The sequence below is a fragment of the Hyla sarda genome, chromosome 1 (genome assembly GCF_029499605.1).
Source record: "Hyla sarda isolate aHylSar1 chromosome 1, aHylSar1.hap1, whole genome shotgun sequence".
NCBI classification, from domain to species: domain Eukaryota; kingdom Metazoa; phylum Chordata; class Amphibia; order Anura; family Hylidae; genus Hyla; species Hyla sarda.
In genome coordinates this window covers 575,116,250-575,142,182 of record NC_079189.1, presented here as the reverse complement: position 1 = coordinate 575,142,182, position 25,933 = coordinate 575,116,250, and the positions used below count along the sequence as shown (strand labels likewise).

The 25,933-nt window shown below is 43.4% G+C and overlaps 1 protein-coding gene across 4 annotated transcripts in view; it reads right to left on the bottom strand.

Annotated features, from left to right (window-relative positions):
- Positions 1-310: 310 nt before the first annotated feature.
- Positions 311-25,933, bottom strand: part of CCBE1 (collagen and calcium binding EGF domains 1) — a 340,160-nt gene continuing 314,537 nt past the window's right edge. For 3 of the 4 annotated variants that reach the window (XM_056544299.1, XM_056544309.1, XM_056544302.1), the window contains 7 exons: positions 15,476-15,613; positions 11,652-11,755; positions 6,689-6,809; positions 5,508-5,647; positions 5,204-5,239; positions 2,709-2,744; positions 311-1,552 (listed from right to left, as the gene is read on the bottom strand). In XM_056544299.1, coding sequence (XP_056400274.1) covers positions 1,319-1,552; positions 2,709-2,744; positions 5,204-5,239; positions 5,508-5,647; positions 6,689-6,809; positions 11,652-11,755; positions 15,476-15,613 — 809 coding nt within the window. In that variant the 3' untranslated portion in view covers positions 311-1,318. The remainder of the gene's footprint in view (positions 1,553-2,708; positions 2,745-5,203; positions 5,240-5,507; positions 5,648-6,688; positions 6,810-11,651; positions 11,756-15,475; positions 15,614-25,933) is intronic. The other variant, XM_056544300.1, reaches the window with a different exon arrangement.

Here is a 25,933-nt window from a genome sequence, read left to right as displayed (position 1 = left end):
AGGATCTTCTGACGGAAGATGACTACATTGCATCTCCTTGCATCTGTTGAGACCAATATGGTCATCCTCCAGTATGCAGAGGTATGGAGCCAGATTTCCAGCCCTCCTTATTTCCCTAAGGCCAGGGCTCAAGTCCTGCAGGAATGCTTGGGAACAGAGTTATTGCACTTTTTCCACAGCAGGAACTATGGGGGAGATTTATCAAAACCTGTGTAGAGGAAGAGTGGTGCAGTTGTCAATAGCAACCAATCAGATCGCTTCTTTTATTTTTCAGAGGCCTTTATAAAAATTAAAGAAGTGATCTGATTGGCTGCTATGGGCAACTGCACCACTCTTCCTCTGAACAGGTTTTGATAAATCTCCCTGAATGTTCCCATTAGCAAGAGTTCCGCAGGACCAGTCCTTGAGTGAAAATCTTGGGTTTGTTCCTACCCTTTTTCCCCAGGACTTGATCCCTGCCTAAGGGTACGTTCACACGCACGGATTTTCGCAGCGTATTTAGCTGTGGATCCGCTGGTGAAGGCCCCCTCTAGGCTGGCTTTATATGTGCCTGCTGGTAGTGGCAATACGCCGCTACCAGCAGACACAGTGCAGCGATGTGCACGGCGTACTCGCACATTGTGGCCGCTCTCCCTGCCCTGAGCTAGGCAGAGAGCTCCCGCGATGTGCGAGTATACTGCGACTCGCACATCGCAGTGTGCCTGCTGGTAGCGGCGTATTGCCTACGAGCAGGCACATGTAAAGCGTAAAATCCACTGAAAATCCGCGCATGTGAACGTACCCTTAGGCTATATTTACACAATGTAAATTGGGCTTCTTTTACACTGTGCACACTTAGCCTTAGGAAGATTGTATTGGGTAGAGAATATAGTTTTTATAATATTAGCATTTTGTTCTCATCAATTTGGCTTATAATTTGTATACTACACTGTGATAAAATGCATTGTAATCCATTTTCATTCACCTAATACTATGGCAACAATTTCCCATATGGGACAACACAAAGATTCAATAGGCATTATGGAACCTTGGAGTTTAAAAAAAAAATTTGAAATAACTTTTTGTAATAGTTTCTATAAGATGCAAAATTTCTTCTTCTGAACGCAGCACGTTCGAGCTCCAGTTGACCATCTTTGAATACGATTCTTTAGGTAAAGCTACTGTACAAACGAGAAGCCAAATATTAATACAAATAATAATATTAATAACAATAAATTCAAAAAAAACAAAAATAGATACTCTTTCCATTATCAGTGCATCGCTTTATACAATTGAAAACATATAAAATTATTTCCCCCTTCCCCCGGTCCGTTGTTGGTTAATGATGGGTTGTTTTGTCTGTTCTTAGGTTCTTTGACACAGTTCTCTGTTTATAGTCCTCTCCGGAACCAAAGTCCACTGAGTCATGATGGTTGGAAAACTCTTGAGGTAAAGGGAACTCTTCAGTGGAGGAATGTGATCGGCGACCAAAAACTTTATCCTGCAGTTCTGCAATGTCATTCCGGATGTCGGCCATCATTAGCAACAAGAAATCAAAGGAACCTGGCGGGCCCTGTGGTTACAAAAGATTTTACATTACTTTATATATAGAAAAAACATATAGGTCTGCATATGAGCTGTATACACAAAATGACTACTTCAATAAAATGGATGATGAAGAACACTTGGTGTCTCACTTCTCTGCAAGCTGCTTCTCAATGTCTGTTGTCGGGGGAAAACCTTCTCTAGTAATGGGCACAGCAAGATGGTATACAGGAAGTGAAGATAGGGCTTGGCAACCGAAGAGAGAGTTTCTGTACCTGCAAGCTGTGTCCATTTTCTAGAGGATCTGCACTGTCAATGAAATGTAAATCAGGGATTCCCTCTCATCTCAGCAGAAGTTTCAGTGCACAGTGTAACCCCTTCCTTGCTGTGCTGCTTCTGTGTGTACATAGGACTGCCTCCTGTATCTAATGTCTGCCTTTCCCCACTTTAGGTCTGCAAGCTTGCCTTAAGGAGCAGCTGAGTGTGTAAACCCTTTCTTGCTGTATTGCTGCTGCTTCTTTAATTTCTGCTGACATAGCACATTGCAAACCAAGGGCATCAATAACCCCCCCTTGCACATGCTGCCTTTAGTAGTGTACCATGTAAATCGCACTTTTGCCAGCACTACGTCAGAGCATAGCAGAGAGGAGTAGACCCTGTGCTGTGCTTAGACAGGCAACTAAGAGAGGAAGTCATTATGTGTGTACTACTGACAAACAGCTCAGCTGTAGTCCAACTTCCTGACATGGAGAGAAAAAAAAATAGCTATGCACCATGTAGTCACCACTCTGAAAGGTTAATTTAACTAAAAGAGGCAGCTTTTTAAACCTCTTTTAAAATAACAGGTGCTCTTTAACAAAATATTACATTTTGGCCAGAGATCGGCTGCGTGGTAAGCGGGGGTTCCTTATTGAACAATCGGATTTTGCTCAGCCTGAATAACATTGTTATCATTGTTCATAATCATTTAGTCATTCGGCATAGACCTGGTATATATGGCTCTTCACTCACAGTGGTCCTAAACAAGAAGGAGGCAAAAGCTGATGTATAAAGGCCCAATAAACATTAGAAAAAAGTTGATTTTGTATTGGGGGATGTACAGAGCCTCCCCCCAGCAGATAATGTCAAGCAAAAAGGACCATGTTGAAGGGGAATTCCAGCCCTAAAAAAATTATTACACTTACCGGAAGTCCTCTTGGTCCCGGAGCTCCTCGGTCACCCTGGAACAGCAAAGCATGGTGTGTTAAGGACCCAAACAAAACTAACTTTTTACATTTTTGAAGAAAAATTTATCACTGAATACGATTTCCTGAGTTGTCCGATCTGTTTGTAAATTCTACCCAATATAGAATGACCAGCTATGTAGCAACAAAGAAACAGGGACAAATTTATCACTGACTACATAAGTAAATAAGTTTGCTCTTCAGTATTCTGGAGCTAGGGGGCGCTCATGAGAGTAAAGCTGGGTTTACAAACAGGATTGGATGGCTTGGTTCACATTACGATTTCACCATCCGATTAACAAACAGTAAAATGGGACAAGAACTGATTCCCTGAAATCGAATCTGAAAATGGTATGGTAGATTTTTCATCCAGTTTTTTACTTAAAGATCTGATTATGTTTTAATACGTGTATGTGTATATCAAAGGCAATAAAGTTATTATTTACTCAATGCATAAAAGGGGCACGTTGCGAGGTTTGGAGAGTAGAGAAAAGATAGTTGTGTTTTTGTGAGAAAATTCTTGTTTCTTAAAGTGTACCTGTCGTCAACAAAAACTTTTTACATAATGTAGATAATACCTTTATATGTATATTTGTAATATTTGTTTTTGTCCATACAGTTACTGTTTGTGTGTCTCTATGATGAGTACAAATACAGGGAGTGTGGGCGGACAAGCAGGGCTCTGTGCATTAAGGACAAGCAGGGCTCTGTACACTGAGCACAAGTGAGGCCCTGTGCACTGAGGACAAGCAGGGCTCTGTACACTGAGCACAAGTGAGGCCCTGTGCACTGAGGACAAGCAGGGCTCTGTACACTGAGGACAAGTGAGGCCCTGTGCACTGAGGACAAGCAGGGCTCTGTGCACTGAGGACAGGCAGGGCTCTGTGCACTGAGGACAGGCAGGGCTCTGTACACTGAGGACAGGCAGGGCTCTGTACACTGAGGACAGGCAGGGCTCTGTACACTGAGGACAGGCAGGGCTCTGTACACTGAGGACAGGCAGGGCTCTGTACACTGAGGACAGGCAGGGCTCTGTACACTGAGGACAGGCAGGGCTCTGTACACTGAGGACAGGCAGGGCTCTGTACACTGAGGACAGGCAGGGCTCTGTACACTGAGGACAGGCAGGGCTCTGTACACTGAGGCTCTATAACATGCTCCCAGCTCATACATCAGGATGATTGACAAGCCAGGATCCTGCACAGAGCCCTGCTTGTCCTGTCCTCACTTCATGTATTTGGACTCCTCATAGAGACACACAGGCAAGAGCTGCAGGGACAGCATTTTTTTACCCAAAAATATACACTTTTTTTTTTTTAGTAAAGTATATTACAAATATATATATAATAGTATTATCTACATTATATTAAAAGTTTTAGTTGGCGACAGTTACACTTTAAGTGAAACTTACAATGATTTTTAATTTCTTGTACGACTGCTGATGTTGCAATAGAGGAGGAGGCAGAGGACATATTATATATAGGGCAGTGGGGGATATTTATCAAAGCTGTCTATGTCCCGCATCAATATAGACCAAACTACAGAGGGTTAGTCCGGTCTATTGTGCGCCTAATTTATCAAATGGCGCACGGTTCTTGATAAATTCTGCGCACAGACTTCAGGATCTATGCTTTAGACTATATTTAAACCTGCTCCAACATGGTCTGACATTTCGGCGTACTTTCAGCCTATGCGACTTGTCGCTGAAAAGCCGCTTTTGATAAATTCAGCACCAATGCATTTTCCAATGCATTTCCGTCTAAAATAGACTAGAATGCATCATGTTCTAAAAATCCTCTAGAGCAAAAGTTGCAGAAAAGTCGCACATATTTAGACTGCGACTTTCTGTGCGACAAATTAAGACAAGAAAAACCAGTCTAAATCCTTTGATAAATTTCCCCCAGTGTCTTCTGGGAGGAAGAATCGTGAAGTTTGCATCACTCTCCAGAGTATTCCAAGGCTACTGCGCATGTGTAAAAAAAAAAAAAAAAAAAATCTGCTTGCAATAAATCTGATAAAATCACACACAATTCAATACGATTTACATAGACCATAATAATCTAAAAATCGGACACAATTTTTATCCGATTTAGAATCTGACAATCTGACCTGACAAAATCGTACAAAATCGGATGCGGATCAAAATTGATGCAGGTGTTGGATATGATTACTCAATGTAAGTCAATAGATACAACTTGGCATACAGTTTAAAGGTAAAATATTGTGAGAAAAAGTAGGATGGCAAAATCGTGGTGTGAACCCACCCTTATCAAAAACATAGGTGACACTGTGTGAATGACAAGAATGACATGATGGTGGTTGTCATCCGGCTTATTACTAAAAAAAAAAAAAAAAAAAAAATGGCTCAACAAGGGGGCAACATATATTTTCTGAATATTTTTTTTTAATTAAGGGAAAATAATAAAATACAATAATAGAATAGTTGTTACACACACCTTTAACCCATCCTTGCCCGGTGCTCCTGGAGGACCCTGAAAATAACCAGATTAGAATCAGATAATTTTACATGGATAGAGATAGTCGTGAGATAGATATATATGAGATAGACAGATTGATATGAGATAGAGAGATAGATAGATATGAAATAGATAGATAGATAGATATGAGATAGATGGATATGAGAGACAGATTGATATGAGATAGATAGATAGATAGATATGAGATAGATTGATATGAGATAGATTGATATGAGATAGATCGATATGAGATAGATAGATAGATACTTTGTACAGCACTAACCACAGGTCCTCTCCTCCCTTGTTTAATGGGAGATATTTCTGGAGATGGTCCCATTGGTCCCATGAAGCCTCGTGGCCCTTGAGGTCCTGGTGGTCCAGGTAGGCCAGGCTGACCAGCATTTCCTTTTGGACCAGGTAATCCTTTAAAATAATCATAATTTATATTACTTTTTTTTGTAAGCAATCATAATATTTCATTTTATAAGCCAAAATCTGAACATTTAGGCTGTGACCCTGTGAACCCTGGGAACACCACACTCCATGCGGCCAGAGACAATGGCTCTGTATGAACTATTGTAAACCCGACTGCTTTTCTCGAGTTGTATGGCAAAGTAAACCTTCATACCTGAAAAAGGGATGTGGCTGACTGGGAAAGGGGCATGGTTATCTGGAAAGTGGGCGTGGTTTCACAACCCGACCTATTTATATAGAAAATCCTGTGAATAAATGGCTGGAAATATTCAATCTAGAAAAAGCTGGCCAGAAAATCTGTGAATCCCCATAGTAAATAGAGAGGAATCCTGCAAGTCAGAAACAACATTTCACACTAGTTATAACCCAACACTTTTCGTAAATGAAGGCCAATAAATCATAAGTCACATGGTCTCCAGGAGGCGATACTAGGCTGCAGTGGGTGGGTGGATAGCATTAATTCAGTAAATCCCCTCCACCCTGCTATCCACCCACCCACTGCAGCATAGCCACACCCCCAGGAGACCATGTGACTTATGACATATTTCTCTGGGTGCATGGAATGCTGGGAAAGGTCAGAGACAACAGTAAAATACAAAGACTTGCACTACAGCCCTTTTGGGTGTAGGTTCTGTGGATAAAACTGGGGCAAAGTGGCGCACGGAGGTAATAGAAGCAACTAGCACAGTATTATAACTTGGCCTCATGGGATCAAAGGCTGAAGAAAAAACATCCTGGAATACCCCTTTAATGCTGGCAAGGAATGGAACCCAAGCGATAAGACTACTCCGGCCCATAACATAAGTGATATGAGGAATGTGTAGGAATGGTTATGGGGCACACCATGGAGATCTTGGCCTTGCTTATAATAAGTATATTTCTGTCTTATTCATTCATAATCACTTGGGCCTAGTTGCATTCTCATTTCCTGTGTAATAAAGTTATACATATGGTTAGGATTTACCAAGAAATATACATTTATGGTCTTACCTGGAGGTCCCTGCGCTCCCGGTAACCCAGGTGGTCCCTGAACGTACATGGTGGAGGCCAACACTTTATCGGCTGTGATTTGCTTACTGGATTCAGAAACGCTATTCGGCAACAACGCCAGCTGAAAGAACAATAGCAATGAATTACCATTCAGGCCAGATGGTGAAAGCGCATGTTCAGCTGACGTTATTACAGGTGCTATAGGATACATGAACGTAATAACATGGATTATATAGTAATAAGGGCTCCTGTCAGTTGGCAGGATTTAGTCAGTTCTTGCTCTGATATTGGAAGCAGGAAAAATAGTAGGCACGCGTAAGGATCTGAGCGACTGTAGCAAGGGCCGATGTCTAGATGACTGGGTCAGAACATCTTCAGAATGGCTTGTCTTGTGAGGTGTTCGTGATATGTAGTGAAGTGTACCTCCCAACCGCCCCGGATCCAGTGGGACATTCACAACTTTGGGATCATGTCCCTGTGTCCTGTATTTAAAGGGGTACTCCACTGCTCAGCGTTTGGAACAAACTGTTCCAAACACTGGAGCCGGCACCAGGAGCTCGTGACGTCATAGCCCTCATGGCGTTACGCCCCGCCCCCTCAATGCAAGTCTATGGGAGGGGGCGTGATGACTCCCATAGACTTGCATCGAGGGGGGGGGAGCGTGAGGTCATGAGGGGGCTGGGCTATGATGTCACGAGCTCTCGCCACCAGTAAGGGACTCTTGCTTAAGGTACTTAAGGATGGTACAATATGGTACAAGGCTGCAATATCATGGGCACAATCTAGATGTAAAATTCGGCAACATGACCTAAATTCGGGAGCCAGTTTATTTCTACTGTTAGAGGATGAGGGCATCACACACACTGTATGACATTATCTACACTAAAAATCCCTGACAATTCCACAACCCCTGAACATACCCTCAGACGTGATGCCAGACTGCGGGCACAGGAACTTGGCTTTGGCTACAGTAATAGCTACAAATGTGTAACACCTCGGAATGATTGTTCATTTCCCTATAGTATGTAGAACTGGTATTATAGCTCACATTCCAGCGCTTTTATATTACCTATGCCACATGTGTTACGGAAACGCTTGCGGGGTTTCTAAGGATTTGGAATTTATTCTTAGCCCTAATTAACTCTTTGATGTACAGTGAACATGCGGACACTATAATGACTGTGTGCAGCCATAACAAGCACTTAAATGCCCTAATGTACATGACCAGCAAAAGTATATTAAGCTCTTGGTATATACGTAAAAAGTGATTTTTTTTTTTTATAGAATATGCTTGTTCAATAGATTCTGCAGAGCTGAACAATCAAGCTGGTCACAATCTGAGTTCATCTATCAGTATGTCTTTAGCTTGTGGGAGGAAACCCACACAAACATAGTGAGAACATACAAACTCTTTGAAGGTGTTGTCCTTGGTGGGATTTGAACCTCAGACTCCAGCACTGCACGGCCACAGTGCTAACCACTGAGCCACCATGCTGCTGGCTAATAAAAACAACCACTGTCCTAAGGACACACTTTTATGAGCCAAAATGGAAAGATGCTCAGGATGAGTGTTTGCCATTTTGGAGGACTCAGGGCATACTTCAATAACTTTACATTTGTGGTGTCTGCAAGCAGAATAGGAGTAGTAAACTAGATAGAGTAGTCCATTGGTAGTGTGATGTGGCAGGATGTCTGACTAATCTGATGGTCCCCTCTGAGCAGGAGGTCTGACTAACATGGTCTGACTAACCTGATGATCCAATCTAACCAGGAGGTCTGACTAACATGGTCTGACTAACCTGATGATCCAATCTAACCAGGAGGTCTGACTAACCTGGTCTGACTTGCCTGATGGTCCCCTCTTGGCAGGAGGTCTAACTAACCTGGTCTTTCTAATCTGATGGTCCCATCAGAGCAGGAGGTCTGACTAACCTGGTCTTACAAATCTGATGGTCCCATCAGAGCAGGAGGTCTTACTAACCTGGTTTTACTAATCTGATGGTCCCATCAGAGCAGGAGGTACTAACCTGATGGTCCCCTCTGAGCAGGAGGTCTGACTAACCTGGTCTGACTTGCCTGATGGTCTCCTCTTGGCAGGAGGTCTGACTAACCTGGTCTTACTAATCTGATGGTCCCATCTGAGCAGGAGGTACTAACCTGATGGTCCCCTCTGAGCAGGAGGTCTGACTAACCTGGTCTGATTTACCTGATGGTCCCCTCCGGACAGGAGGTCTGACTAACTTGGTCTGAATAACCTGATGGTCCCCTCTGAGCAGGAGGTCTGACTAACCTGATGGTCCCCTCTGAGCAGGAGGTCTGACTAACCTGATGGTCCCCTCTGAGCAGGAGGTCTGACTAACCTGATGGTCCCCTCTGAGCAGGAGGTCTGACTAACCTGATGGTCCCCTCTGAGCAGGAGTTCTGACTAACATAGTCTGGCTAACCTGATGGTCCCCTCTGAGCAGGAGGTCTGACTAACCTGATGGTCCCCTCTGTGCAGGAGATCTGACTAACCTGGTCTGACTAACCTAATGGTCCCCTCTCAGCAGGAACTTTTTAAGCAGTCTCCTATACTACAGCTCTTCCGTGGTATCGGACCATCGCCTAGCCTTCACCCCGATACATCAATGAATCTTGGGCACCCATGACCCTGTCCTTGGTCACTGGTTGTTCTTCCATGGAACACTTTTGGTAGGTACTAACCACTACATACAAGGAACACCCCACATGACCATCCGTAAGGAGATGCTCTGACCCAGCCGTCTACACATCACAATATGGTCCTTGTCGAAGTCTATCCGATCCTTACCTAATGCTCCCCTCAAACTCCCTTCACTGCTCCCGAATAGGCACGGCGCTCGGCTGAACCCTGTTGTCTATTCGTTTTAGGGAGCGGTGGCGGTCTCAGCACCCAGACTCCCACAGATCATGTCACTAGAGGTTTTTTGTAAAGTGAAAGGTACCTTCTTACTCAAGTGTCCGGGCATGCTGGGAGTTGTAGTTTTGCAACAGCTTGAAGCACACTGGTTAGAAAATACTCGCAAATATTCGATTTCAATTCAATTTCGCAAATATTTAGAACATAGCAATATATATTCGGAATGACGAATATTCGTATTTTTTTTCTTTCTTCACAGTATACATCACAATCATGTGTACTGTGTAAAAAAAAGTAATCATCCCTCCCAGCTTCCAGCTTGTGGTACAAAGATGGCTCCAATATTATTTACTGTGTGAGTCAGTGTAGAGCGGGAATATTTCGTAAATGCGAATATGCAAATATTCACGAATATCTGCACTTCCAGAGGACACTGATCCCTCCCTTCTTTTAGCTTGTGGGCCAATGAGAAGGATGCAAATACAGTTGTCAGAGGTTAGCAACATCCCTAGCAACCAATTGGAAAGTTGCCCACCGCTTTACTAAATGGTGTCCCAGTACAGGAGGTGTTACCCGATGCTCCTGATGTCCTGTCAGGCAGCCTCCTTCAGTGTCCCCAAGGCCCCCTGCACTTGTTTTCCCATTGTAAATATGTTTTACCATGTAAAGTGTTATAAAATGTAATGTTGCTTTAAGAGTTATACCATGTGATATGTCATGTGATTGTTACCCAGGAGGTACCAGTGACCAGGTGACCCCAAGAGTGACCTATGGGCTCCCTGCTAGTCTCCCCCATATAAGCCCTGTGTGGAGCTTCTCTCTCTTTGAGCTCTGCTCTTCTGCTAAGGGTGCATTCACACCATGTTTTGTACATACGGGTGCTGGATCCGGCGGGGGGAGGGGCAAACCGGGTGCTCCAGTACCTCGGCCGGATCAGCCCGTGACTCCATTTACTTTAATGACCCGAACGGAGTCAAACGGTGACTCCGGTTGGCTCAGTTTTGACCCGTATGCGGTTTCCTGACCGGACCTAAAACCGTAGTATACTTCGGTTTTAGGTCCGGTCCAAAACCGCATACAGGTCAAAACTGAGTCAATCGGAGTCACCATTTGACTCCGGTCGGGTCATTAAAGTAAATGGAGTCACGGGCTGATCCGGCTGGGGTACGGGAGCGCCCAATTTGCCCCTCCCCCCACCGGATCCGGCACCCGTATGTACAAAACGTGGTGTGAATGCAGCCTAAGCTGAGGTCCAGTGCAGTCGCCTAGTGTGTGTGTCCAGAGTGTTGGAGACCTCAAAGTCCTGTCCTGCAGCCACCATCAAGTCAAGTAAGATAAAGTCACAGCTTTATGAGTCAAGTCAGTCCCTGTCATCTGTCAAGTCAGAGTGGTCTGCATTCAATTGTCCAGTCCTACTACAAGTCCCAGCAAGCCCTTAAGGTCTCTGAGTCACTGGTCACCTCCTTGGGCCCTGGCTGAACTGTATAGACTTTACCATCTGTCTACCCTCAGTAAAGTTACCGTTGTCTGTAACTTGGCGTCAGAGTCATTATTGCCCCCCGTGCCTAGCCCAGGATCCAGCGGTATACCTTCGGGTGTTTATAGGCTAAACCACGCCCTGGCGTCACAAATACATGGGGTTAATGCCATCTGCCCCTAGGGTAACAACATCTGTATAATATTCCTCCCAGCAGCGTTTTTTTTGCAGTTTCATGTGGTTGTGAGAGGAGATTGAACACTGTGCTGTGTTTTTTTAAAAAAAGCAAATGAAATTATATACAGAATTGATAGTTAGTGTTAGATAGGGTAGGTTAGTTTAGCAGATAGGTTCTAGCGTAGGGTATAGTGTTTGGTAGTTGAAAGATATAATCGCACATGCGCACTATACGGATTTCATTACGATTTTCGCATGAAAAAAAAAGGTGAATGAACATAGCGAATATGCGAATTTCGCGTATATAGGATGAATATTCGTCCATATATTCGCAAAATATTGCAAATTTGAATATGGCTCCTGCTGCTTATCAATATGGGGCACAAGTGTTCCATATGGTGCATGGACGGGGTAAGAGATCGATCACGTACCTTCTGCTTTAGCTGTAAGACAGTCTGCTTTATTTGGTGGAATTCCTTACAAGTGTCCGAGCAGATCCCTGGTTTCAGCACGTTGTTAGATTGCTCATATTCTGCTGTAAGTAGAGGAATGAACATTAGATTGGAATAAACGCATAACGCGCGAGAGCCACAGCGCTGACAGATCTTCGTATTAACGCATTTGGTTTGGAGCATTTAAAGGACCTTGGTGAAGTCCCATTGGGAAATCTCCTCTTTGTTTTTGTTTTTGATTTTTTTTTTGAGAACAAGACCGATAAAGATTTTACAATGAAAGGACTGTATAATTGGCGTCTGCTGGGACTTATGGTGCCACTGGGGTTCTATCACCAATGGCGTGAGTGGTAAAATGCAGGGCTGGTGCAAGGATTTTTGCCACCCTAGGCAAAAGCTAATTTTGCCGCCCACCTTGACTCTGCCCATTTGCATGCCCTTTGACATGCCTCACCTTACTACTGGGGTGACACACTGTAACAAACCCCCTCCCCTTGTAATTAGCTTACTACTGGGGTGACACACTGTAACGAGCCCCTCCTCATATAATTAGCTTACTACTGGGGTAACACACTGTAACGAGCCCATCCTCATATAATTAGCTTACTACTGGGGTGACACACTGTAACGAGCTGCCTCCTCATGTAATTAGCTCACTACTGGAGTGACACACTGTAATGAGTCCCCTCCTCATGCAATTAGCTCACTACTGGGGTGACACACTGTAACGAGCCCCTCCTCATATACTTAACTCACTACTGGGGTGACACACTGTAACAATCCCCTCCTCATATAATTAGCTCACTACTGGAGTGACACACTGTAACGAGCCCATCCTCATATAATTAGCTTACTACTGGGGTGACACACTGTAACAAGCCCCTCCTCATGTATTTAGCTTACTACTAGGGTGACACACTGTAACGAGCCCCTCCTCATATAATTAGCTTACTACTGGGGTGACACACTGTAACGAGCCCATCCTCATATAATTAGCTTACTACTGGGGTGACACACTGTAACGAGCCACCTCCTCATGTAATTAGCTCACTACTGGGGTGACACACTGTAACGAGCCACCTCCTCATGTAATTAGCTCACTACTGGGGTGACACACTGTAACAAACCTCCTCCTCATATAATTAGCTTACTACTGGGGTGGCACACTGTAACGAGCCGCCTCCTCATGTAATTAGCTCACTACTGGGGTGACACACTGTAACGAGCCGATCCTCATGTAATTAGCTCACTACTGGGGTGACACACTGTAACGAGCCGCCTCCTCATGTAATTAGCTCACTACTGGGGTGATACACTGTAACAAGCCGCCTCCTCATGTAATTAGCTCACTACTGGGGTGACACACTGTAACGAGCCGCCTCCTCATGTAATTAGCTCACTACTGGGGTGACACACTGTAACGAGCCGCCTCCTCATGTAATTAGCTCACTACTGGGGTGACACACTAACAAACCTCGTCTTCATGCTGCTGGCTGAGCGAGTGGTTCAGATGCTGGTTGTCTAACTTCCTTGTGGCAGGCAGAGTTGCACCCCCTATCAAGAGGTCACTCTAGGCAGCTGCCTATTTTGCCTACAGGCAGAGCCGGCCCTGGTAAAATGTCTCATGTAAACTTTCCCTAGACGCTCACAGCCTTTGTCAATGAAGGGCCCGCACTTGATGCTGTGTGTAAGCGGATGAACCCTTAAGGGCGATCCCCTATACTGTGTGATTGCAGATGGAAGTCGAGGTGCCCTTGATGGTGTAGGTGCAGGGAGAGATGAGGAAAAGGTAAAATGGTTTCTTTACTTTAGGAGCAACTTGTAGGAGTTACAAACAATTCTTAAAGGGGTACTCTGGTGGGAAAAAAAAATCAGATCAACTGGTGCCAGAAAGTTATACAGATTTGTAGATTACTTCAATTTCAAAATCTTAATCACTCCAGTACTTATCAGCTGCTGTATGCTCCATCAGAAGTTGTGTAGTTCTTTCCATTCTGACTACAGTGCTCCCTGCTGACACTTCTGTCCATGTCAGGAACTGTCTAGAGCAGAAGAGGTTTGCTATGGGAATTTGCTTCTACTCTGGACAGTTCCTGACACGGACAGAGGTGTCAACAGAGAGCACTGTGGTCAGACTGGAAAGAACTACACAACTTCCTCTGGAGCATACAGCAGCTGATAAGTACTGGAAGCATTAAGATTATTAAATAGTAATCTACAAATCTGTTTAGTTTCTGGAATCGGTTGATTAAAATTTTTATTTTTCCACCGGAATACCCCTTTAAATAAAGCTGCAAAAGGTGCCAGATATAACGAATATTAAACCGCAACCATACGTCATTGGGATGAATATTGAACCTATTTATATGATGGATGTTGTAATACAGATCTTCCCGGCTGCGGAGTGCCAATGTGTTTGCAATTTAAATTTGTAACAAATAATGATTATTGCTTTTACCCACTTCTATGTATCGCAGGTAATAAATTAAAGAAATATGAAAAGCATAAAACATTTTCTCCATGAAAAAGGACGGCGAGGGGGGGAAAGCGGCGTTTGATCTACGCTAGAATACACAAGCCATTAAATACTCCAGCAGATATTCATCTTCATTTCTAAAGCAGTTCCAGACAAAAGTAAATGAGATTAACATTGTTTTTTTACGTGAAAGGCGAAACGTTCCAGACCTGACCTAACGAACAATGCAGAGAGGTGACCCCCGCTCTGGGTACTGTCAGGGGAGATGCGCTATCTTTCATTAAATTTTATTCCAGCTTTTTATTTAGCGCTGCTTGGCCGCATTTATGTAACCTTCTAAATTATAATAATGGTCTTGACCATTTTTTTTTTTTGCGTGCCCTAAAAAAATAAAATAACATAAAATGTTGAACTCTTGTTTCACTGACTGATTCTATGACTAATGCAATACTAATAAGTAATACTACGGGCTGAGTTATAAGAGGGGGGCTGCAGTATGTAGGGACAGGTTCCTATAAATTTTGGGGGTCAGGTACACACAGTGTTTTTCAAACAGTGTGCCTCCAGCTGTTGCAAAACTACAACTCCCAGGATGCCCAGCCAGCTTTTGGCACATACCTTTCTGTTAATTTTTGTTTACATTATTTTATTGAAAAGAAATGGGTGTGGGGGGTGGGGGGGATTCAACCTTTTATTTATTAACATTTTTTCCACCCTTTTTTCACGATTTTTTTTATAGGAAACTGTCACATGCAATCTTCAGACACAACTTCCAACTCCACCCAACAGCCTGGTAAACCTCCAGGTCATTCATGGTTGTACTACTATTACACCCTGCCCAGAGGCAGGCTGTAACAGAAGATTGGTAAAATGACAGTACACTGCAATACAGTAGTATTGCAGTGAGCTATAGGAGTGATGTCTAAACTATTAAAATATAATGTTATTTTTACCACACGGTGAACACCGTAAATAAAAAAAATAAAAAAACATCCAATGTGAAAATTGCTGTAAAATATTATTTTTTGGTCACCTCACCTCTTCCCAAAAAAATATGAATTAAAAAGTAATCAAAAAGTCTTATATAGACCAAAATGGCATCAATAAAAAACTAAATCTCACTCTGCATAAAATGAGCACTCATGGCTGTACTCCTATTACACCCTGCCCAGAAGCAGGCCATAATAGGAGATTGGTAAAAATAACAATACACTGCAATACAGTGGTGTTGCAGTGAGCTATACGAGTGATATCTAAAGTTCTACAAAATGCTATTTTTCCCACAACGCTGTCGATTTTTCACCATTTTGCCCCGCGGTAGCCTTACCTTGATTCCCCTTGGTGCAGGTTTTACCGTCCTCCTCCAAGAAATAACCTTCATGACACTCGCACTTGTAGCTTCCCAGAGTGTTGATGCAGATCTGAGAGCAGACGGTCTGGTTCTTCAGCGCACACTCATCGATATCTGGGAAAATACACAGCATCTATATTAACAGAAGATTATCTTCTTAGACAACTACACTCAGCTTAAAGGGGTACTCCCGTGGAAAACTTTTTTTTTTGTAAATCAACTGGTGCCAGAAAGTTAAACAGATTTGTTAATTACTTCTATAAAAAAAAAAAAAATTGTAATCCTTCCAGTACTTTTTAGGGGCTGTATACTACAAAGGAAATGCTTTACTTTTTGGATTTCTCTTCTGTCACAAACACGTGCTCTCTGCTGACCTCTGCTGTCCATTTTAGGAACTGTCCAGAGCAGGAGAAAGTCCCCATAGCAAACATATGCTGCTTTGGACAGTTCCTAAAATGGACAGCAGAGGTCAGCAGAGAGCACTGTGGTCGTGACAGAAGAGAAATCCAAAAAGAAAAGCATTTCTTCAGTAATATACTGCCCCAAAAAAGTACTGGAAGGATTAAGATTTTTTAATAGAAGTAATTTACAAATCTGTTTAACTTTCTGGCACCAGTTGAGTTGAAAAAAAAAAAAAAGTTTTCCATGGGAGTACCCCTTTTAAGGGTATATTCACATGGCAGAATTTCCGTGCGGAATCCGGTGGAAAAACTTCAGCTCTAAATTCTGCTATGTGCAGTTAAAGGGGTATTCCAGCTTTATAAATCTTATCCCCTATCCAAAGGATGTATGATCGCAGAGATCCCGCCGGGTGCTGCCTCCGAGATGGGGACGGGACATCACGGCCATGCCCCTAGTGACGTCACCCCATGCCTCCTCCATTCATGACCATGGGAGGGGTCGTGACGCCCCCTCCCATAGACATGAATGGAGGGGGCGTGGTGTAACGTCACTAGGGGACATGGCCGTGATGTCACATCCCTGTCTCGGATCAGGAAAGCTAGTGGTCTTCTTCCAGTCTTAATTGGGTTACTCCAGGATTAAAACGTATCACCTATACACAGGATAGAGGCTAAACAGCTAATCTGAGGGGTTCAGACCACTGGGACTCAACCGATCACGAGAATGGAGGTTAAAGGGGTACTCCAGTGGAAAACATTTTTATTTAATTTTTTTTTAATCCAACTGGTTCCAGAAAGTGAAACAGTTAATCCAGAAAGTTAAACAGTTAAATGAATCCTTCCAGTACTTATCAGCTGCTGTATGCTCCACAGGAAGTTCTTTTTAAATGTATTTTCTCTCTGACTACAGTGCTCTCTGCTGACACCTCTGTTAATGTCTGGAACTGTCAAGAGCAGGAGCAAATCCCCATAGCAAATCCAACCTGCTCTGGATAGTTCCTGACATGGAGAGAGGTGTAAGCAGAGAGCATTGTGGTCAGCTCTGTAGTATAGAGCATGTGATAAGTACTGGAAGGATAAAGATTTTTAAAAAGAAGTAATTTACAAATCTGTTTAACTTTCTGGCACCAGTTGATAAAAAAAAATACCACTGGAATACCCCTTTAACCCCTTAACCCCTTAAGGACTCAGGGTTTTTCAGTTTTTGCACTTTCGTTTTTTCCTCCTTACCTTTTAAAAATCATAACCCTTTAAATTTTCCACCTAAAAATCCATATTATGGCTTATTTTTTGCCTCACCATTAGTCATTTTACCCAAAAATTCACGGCGAAACGGGAAAAAAAATCATTGTGCGACAAAATCGAAGAAAAAACGCCATTTTGTAACTTTTGGGGGCTTCCGTTTCTACGCAGTGCATATTTCGGTAAAAATTACACCTTATCATTATTCTGTAGGTCCATACGGTTAAAATGATACCCTACTTATATAGGTTTGATTTTGTCGCACTTCTGGAAAAAATCACAACTACCTGCAGGAAAATGTATACGTTTAAAAATGTCATCTTCTGACCCCTATAACTTTTTTCCACGTACAGGGCGGTATGAGGACTAATTTTTTGCGCCGTGATCTGAAGTTTTTATCGGTATGATTTTTGTTTTGATCGGACTTTTTGATCACTTTTTATTCATTTTTTAATGGTATAAAAAGTGACCAAAAATGCGCTTTTTTAGACTTTGGAATTTTTTTGCGCGTACGCCATTGACCGTGCGGTTTAATTAATGATATATTTTTATAGCTCGGACATTTACGCACGCAGCGATACCACATATGTTTATTTTTTTTACACTGTTTTATTTTTTTTATGGGAAAAGGGGGGTGATTCAAACTTTTATTAGGGAAGGGGTTAAATGACCTTTATTAACACTTTTTTAAACTTTTTTTTTGCAGTGTTATAGGTCCCATAGGGACCTATAACACTGCACACACTGATCTCTCATGCTGATCACAGGCGTGTATTAACACGCCTGTGATCAGTGTTATCGGCGCTTGACTGCTCCTGCCTGGATCTCAGGCACGGAGCAGTCATTCGCCGATCGGACACCGAGGAGGCAGGTAAGGGCCCTCTCGGTGTCCTGCAAGCTGTTCGGGACGCCGCGATTTCACCGCGGCGGTCCCAAACAGCCCGACTGAGCCGGGTCACCTTCACTTTAGAAGCGGCGGTCAGCTTTGACCGCCGCTTCTAAAGGGTTAATACCGCACATCGCCACGATCGGCGATGTGTGGTATTAGCCGCGGGTCCCGGCCGTTGATGAGCGCCGGGACTGACGCGATATGATGCGGGATCGCGATGCGATCCCGTTTCATATAGCGGAGCCGGCGCAGGACGTAAATATATGTCCTGCGTCGTTAAGGGGTTAACAACCACGGACGTAAATGGACTTCCCGCACCAGGACATACATTAACGTCCTGTGTATGACCGCGAGCATCGGAAGGGTGCTCGCGTCATACACGGCAGGTTCCGGCTGCTAGCAGCAATACAGATCACGGCATCTGCGGCATTGTGGCACTTTGATTGGATGATCGGATTGCCCGCGGCGCTGCCGTGGGGATCCGATCATCCAGCATGACAGCCGGAGGTCCCCTTACCTAGCTCCGGCCGTCTCCCGGGGGCTTCTGCTCTGGTCTGTGATCGAGCAGACCAGAGCAGAAGATCACCGATAACACTGAGCAGTGCTGTGTCTTATGCATAGCACTGCACAGTATTAGCAATCAAAGGATTGCTATAGATAGTCCCCTATGGGGACATAAAAAGTGTAAAAAAAAAAAGTTGAAAAATGTAAAAATAAAAAAGCAAAAAAAAAATTGAAAAATCCCCTCCCCCAATAAAAATTGTCCGTTTTTCAAAAAGCGTAACATTTTTTTTTTATAAACATATTTGGTATCGCCGCATGCGTAAATGTCCGAACTATCAAAATATAATGTTAATGATCCCGTATGGCGAATGGCGTAAACGTAAAAAATAAAAAAAGTCCAAAATGTTAGATTTTTTTAAGCAGTACAATAATATAAAAGTATCTAGCCACAGGTATCATTTTAATCATATTGTCCCACAGAATAAAGAACACATGTAATTTTTACCGTAAAGTGTACAGTGTGGAAACAAAAACCTCCAAAATGTGCAAAATTTTGGTTTTCATTTAAATTTCCTCCTTAAAATTTTTTTTGGGGAGGTTCGCCGTACATTTTATGGTAAAATGAGAGGTTTCATTACAAAGTACAGTTGGTCACGTAAAAAACAAGCCCTTATATGGGTCTGTAGATGGAAAAATAAACGAGTTATGGATTTTAGAAGGCGAGGAGGAAAAAACTAAAACGCAAAAATAAAATCAGCCTGGCCCTTAAGGTGAAAATGGGCTTGGTCCTTAAGGGGTTAATGGTCTACCGAGTAAAGGCAGGGAAAGTTTGCATGCTCAGCCACCTCTCCATTTAAAGGATATCTGTCATCAGTGTCACCTGCACTAACCTCTCGGTACAGAGAGGTAGTGCAGGCGACACTGATGACAACCATACTTACCTGGTCCCCTTCTGTGCTCTAGTTTTTCCCCTATTTTCTTTGGTATCTTCCATTCCGGGGCTGACTCGGAGCATGGGAGGAGCTTAGTGACATCACTGTTGCTGTTTGCTAGCAGCAGGGCCCAGCAGAGAAGCTGGAGGGGTGACGTCATGAAACTTCGCCCATGCTCCAAGTTGGCCCTGCAACAAAAAAAATGGAGGAAGATAGCAGGAGAACCGGACCACAGAATGGGATCAGGTAAGTATGGTATCATCAGTGTCACATGCACTGCCTGTCTGTACCAACAGGTTAGTGTGGGTGACGCTAATGACAGATTTTCTTTAAATAAATAAATAAAATACTTCCTGCTTACATACCAAATTTATGTTTGTATAAAGCAATATTTTCCAGCAGTGTGCCTCCAGCTGTTGCAAAAAAAACAACTCCCAGCAGCCCGAACAGCCGAATAAACTTCTACTTATCTCCAGTACTCCTGTGGTGCCTCGGGTGTCCTGCTCTGGTTTCCTGCAGCGATCGTCTTCCTGACGCTCAGATGAGCTGCATACTGACACTTTGGGCATGGGTGCTTCCGTAGACAACAGTAATGCTGCAGCTTCAGGAGGATGATCACTGCAGGGGGACCAGAGCAGGACACCAGAGGCACCACAGGAGATAAGTAGATGTTTATTTTTTTTACTCTCAACAAAATGGGCATTGTTACAAAAAAAAAAAAACTACTGTCGGAGTTCTCCTTTAACACAAAAACATAACTTAAAGTGTACCTGTCATATCACATAAAAATATAGATTAGTAAATTACTGAAAAATCGTAATTCTTCCAGTACATATCACCTGCTGTATGCTCCAGAGGAAGTTGTGTAGTTCTTTCCAATCTGATCACGGTGCTCTCTGCTGCCACCTCTGTCCTTGTAAACAACTGTCCTGAGCAGGAGAGGTTTGCTATGGGCATTTGCTCCTGCTCTGGACAGTTCCTGACATGGACAGAGATGGCAGCAGAGAGCACAGTGGTCAGACTGGAAAGAACTACACAACTTACTCTGTAGCATACAGCAGGTGATAAGTACTGGAAGGTCCTGAAAGTCGTGGAAGATTTAAAAAAAAAAATAGAAGTAATTTACAAAACTGGATATCTTTGTGTTCTTGGTTGATTTGAAATTTTTTTTTTTAATTCTCACCATTCTCACCATTAGGCCTAAAACCACTAGGTCTAAGGTGAGACCTTCTTTTCTGTCTGTGATGCTAAAGAGAAAGCTGCTGTTACAGTGAAAGGTGACACTCGTGTATAGAGAAGACAACAGATGAAGCTCACAGCTCAGCCTCCCCCTTCCTGAGTCCCTGAGGATTGACCTCTTCAAAAGGTCAAAGGGTAAGCTCAGTAATATTTCCCATTCATGTCAATGGCTTACCACCACAATATAAAAAAAAAAAATCTATAAAACTCAATGGAGGGAATTTATCATTGTAAATAGAGCTTTTTTTGTCTATTTTTTAACACAAAAATTAGCGCAAGAGTTTTTTTGCGCAAAATCTGATAGAATTCCTCATAGCCATGTCTATGGTTAAGTTTACCATGGAGCACTTTCTACTGTAGAATCAAATGTATTAACTGCATGTTTATTTTTTTAAATGCCAAAAAAATGCACAAATGCACTTCTCTTGAGCAAATATACACCACCTTGGAGGACACGTACCAAAGTGTTCTAAAGTATCTGAGTATTATATTAACTATTTTGGGACAGTTAGGACTACTGCTCCCATCATGGACAGACTCTGCCTATGATGGGAGTTGTAGTCCAGGGGCTGAGGGGCAGATCGCACCGGGTCATTCTCCAGAGACCCGCTGTGATCAGCATTTATTAACTGTAAAAGCCGGCGGCACATGCGGCTACACTGCACTGGCCGCCGGCTCCTGTATACTGTATGACATTTCATAATCCCCGCCCGGGAGCTTTGATTGGTGAAAAGCTATTCACCAATCAGAACTCCCGTCTCCTGGGTGGGGATTATGAAATGTGATACAGTATACAGGAGCCGGCGGGCAGAATGACCCGGTGCGATCTGCCCCTGGACTACAACTCCAATCATGGGCAGAGTCTGTCCATTATGGGAATAGAAGTCCTAAAAGTCCCGCAGCCGGGGGATGTGCAAGTGCCATCCCTCAGCGCTGCGGTACTACAACTACTCCCATCATGGGACAGACTCTGTCCCATGATGGGAGTAGTAGTCCAAGGGCAGAGGGACAGATCGAGCTACACAGTTCAGGCCCGACTCTGATCTCATTATGCGTTTTGCATAATGGGAACAGAGCCTTTCTGGCAGTGTGTTCCCAAACATGGAGACTCCAGCGATTAGTTAACTACAGCCCCCATGATGGGAGTTGTAGTTAGCAACAATTGGAGGCTCCCTGTTTTTCCTTTTCTTCTCATTTTAGATACCTGAATGCGGAGGACTACGTCAGATTCGCTGGACTGCGACGATGACCAGCATTTTTTTTTTTTTTTCAATAAAATGGTTAACGAGGGCTGTGGGGGAATGTTTTATTTTAATTTTTTTCAATGTGTTGTGTTTTTTATAATTGAATTTTCAGGATTAGTAGTGGAAGCTGTCTTATAGACGAAATCCATTACTATGCCAGGGCTTAGCGTTAGCCCCAAAGTCAGCTAGTGCTAACCCCCAATTATTGCTCCCTGGGTGCTGGGAGCCACAGGGGTGCTGGGAAGAGCTGGTACCAACAGGCCCGGAGCATCAAACATGGTGCTCCAGGGCCTTGTCGGTAACAGGCTGGTGTTATTTAGGCTGTGGAGGGCCAGTAACAATGGTCCTCGCCCACCCTGGTAATGTCAGGCTGTTTCTGCTTGGTTTGTATCTGGCTGATACTGAAAATAGGGGGGGGGGGGGGGGGAGTTAAATAAATAAATTTAAAAAAGTGAGTGGTTCCCACATTTTTTCATTATCAGCTAGATACCAACCAAGCAGCAACAGCCTGATGTTACCAGGTTGGGCGAGGTCCATTGTTACTGGCCCTCCCCAGCCTAAATAACGCCAGCCTGTTACCACCTAGGTGCGCCATTTTTGACGCTCCGGGCCTGTTGGTACCGTCTCTTCCCGGCACCCCTGTGGCGGTGGCTACCGGGGAGCAATAAATGGGGGTTAGCACTAGCTGATTTTTGGGCTAACGCTAAGCCCTGGCTTAGTAATCGATTCTGTCTACAAGATGGCTCCCACTACTAAGCCTGAAAATTCAATTATAAAAAACACAACAATTTGAAAAAAAATTTTTATTTAAAAAACACTCTCCCACAGCTCTCGTTATCCCTTTTATAGACATTAAAAAAAAACGCTGGTCATCGTCGCAGTTCACCAAATCTGACATAATCCTCTGCATTCACATGAGAAGAAAACAATAAAACTACAACAATTTCTGTGATTTCTCCACTCTCAAAAAGCTGGTGTGAAATTTTTTATATAAACTGGACTCTCACCCCTTGAAAATATCATGTAAAGCAGACAATATACGTGGAGACACCCACTTTTACAAAACTAACGTGAACAGTGTAAACCGCGGCACAAAGCTCTTTGAAAATGTGGTAGAGTTTTTTTTGTGTGTGCAAAATTCTTTGAGATCTCCCCCTCTGTGTACTTTATAAAGATTTATGATTTTACTATTGTGCAGAGTTTTGTTCGGCGCACACTGCTGCTCCAGCACTTCTAGCTGTGAGCAGTGTACTGCGGGAAAACGCCCCAGCTCTGGGAAGTGTGCGGTAGAGAAGGAGTGCATGGTAGAGCGAGGGGGGCCTTTCTATATTTGCACAAAATTTATCAAAGGACATGCACAACTTTTGTAAATCTTGAGCAAGAGTGGAAATTAGACAAGCAGTGTACAGGGGTAGATCTGTGTCTACAATAGACGCCTAATGATAAATCTCCCCCAATGTGTGTATGTGTGTATGTATATGTGTATGTTCCAGCATCACGTCCAAACGGCTAAAGATATTAACATGAAACTTGGCACACATGTTACTTATATGTCAACAACAAACATAGGATATATGATTTAACCCTTACTCACCCCCATTTGCCAGGGTTGGGGTTTTTGTTTAACCCCTTAAGGACCAGGCACGTATGAGTACGTCCCTGCGCCCTGGGTCTTAAGGACCAGGCACGTACTCATACGTCCGTGGGAATTTCGCATCCCGCCGCGCGCCGGGTGGGTTGCGAAACCGGACGCCTGCTGAAATCGTTCAGCAGGCGTCCGAGGCAAACATCGAGGGGGGTCCTGAGACCCCCCCATGTCGGCGATTGCAGAAAATCGCATGTCAATTCAGACATGCGATTTTCTGCTATTCCGGGCTGATCGGGTCTCTGGTGACCCGATCACCCGGAAAATAGTGATGATCTGACCTGTCAGTGACAGCCCAGATCATCTTGCAGGGTAGGAGTGAGGTCGCAGTGATGCGATCTCCTCCTATCCCCTGCCATTGGTCAGAACTGATTCTGACCAATGGCAGAGCAGGACAGTGGGTTGCCATGGTAACCCCCCGTTCTGCCCACCCCTGGATGTCGCGGGGAACATGAGGAGAAGATGGAGGTCGGTACCTGCAGGAGAAGATGCCTGGCAACAGCTGATCGTCGCTGCAGACTGCTGGATCCTGGCTCAGGTAGGGAAGCGACGTGGGGGGGGGGGAATGAAAGTGAAAGTAAAGTGATCTTTACTGTGGCAACCACTAGGAAGGCCAAACTGCAACTCCCAGCATGCCCAGACAGCCAAAGGCTGTCTGGGCATGCTGGGAGTTGTAGTTTTGCAACATCTGGAGGGTCACAGTTTGGGGACCACTGTTACAGTGGTGCCCAAACTGTAGCCCTCCAGATGTTGCCAAACTACAACTCTCAGCATGCCTAGACTGCCCATGCATGCTGGGAGTTGTAGTTCTGTAACATCTGTCCCTTCAGATTTTGAAATTTTCATGAAATTTTTGAAAATTGCTGCTCTACTTTGAAGCCCTCTAATTTTTTCAAAAAGTAAAAATATGTCCATTCTATGATGCCAACATAAAATAGACATATTGTATTTGTGAATAAAAATTACATTTATTTGTAATATCCATTTTCCTTACAAGCAGAGAGCTTCAAAGTTAGAAAAATGCTAAATTTTCTAAATTTTCATGAAATTTGGGGATTTTTCACCAACAATGGATGCAAGTAATGACGAAAATTTACCAGCAAAATAAAGTAGAATATGTCACGAAAAAACGATCTCAGAATCAGAATATTCGGTAAAAGCGTTTTAGAGATATTAATTCTTAAAGTGACAGTGGTCAGATGTGCAAAAAACGCTCTGGTCCTACAGTGAAAATTGGCCTGGTCCTTAAGGGGTTAAAGTCCCATACAAGTCTATGGGAAATATATGTTATTACTTCCAAAAAGGTGGAGATATTTCGATAATACAGTGATCCCTCAACTTACAATGGCCTCAACATACAATAGTTTCAATATACAATGGACTTTTCTGGACCATTGTATCTTGAAACCAGACTCAACTTACAATGCTACAGACCGTCCAGATCTGCGAAACATGTCAATGGCTGGAAGAATTGACCATTTAGAATGGGTATTCACTGGTAAAACACCTGTATTACTTAAGCGTATGCACTGAATTCCTGTCTGGTGGCACCCCCTACAGTACAGGGAGGTATTACAAGTTCTGTACTATTTACCTGAGCCACGGTTAGCTGCTCCTATTTTTGGTTGACATTTTGATGGCTTCAGAAACAAAAAACAGGTTTCCATAAAGTTATGGTCTCAACATACAAAAGTCGTCCTGGAACCAATTAATATTGTAACTTGAGGGACCACTGTACTTGGTCACATGTTACTTATATGTCCACTTAAAATATAGGATAGTTAATTTAACCCTTAACTACCCCCATTTGTGAGGGTCAGGGTTTTTGTTTAAAATCCCATGCAAATCAATGGGAAATGTATGTTCCCAAATAACTTCTGTATGGCTGGAGATATTTCAATATCTGGTACACATATTACTTATATGTCAAATAAAAATATATGATAGTTAAATTAACCCTTACCTACACCCTCATATAAAAGAATGTTTTTTGTTTCAAGTCCCATGCGAGTATATGGGACTTCCAGTACCTTACTCCACAAGCTCCACTCTGCATCTCATGGTGAATCTGTAAATTCGGCTTGCAAGCCACACCCCATCTCACAAAGAGAGGAGGTCGGGATAGGAGGTCTAGATATGAGGATGGGATATGAGGACGGGATATGAGGTCAAGATAGGAGGTCAGGATATGAGGTCGGGATATAAGGTTGGGATATGATGACGGGATATGAGGACTAGATATGAGGATGGGATATGAGGTCGGGATATGAGGTTGAGATATGAGGACGGGATATGAGGTTGAGATATGAGGACGGGATAGGAGGATGGGATAGGAGGA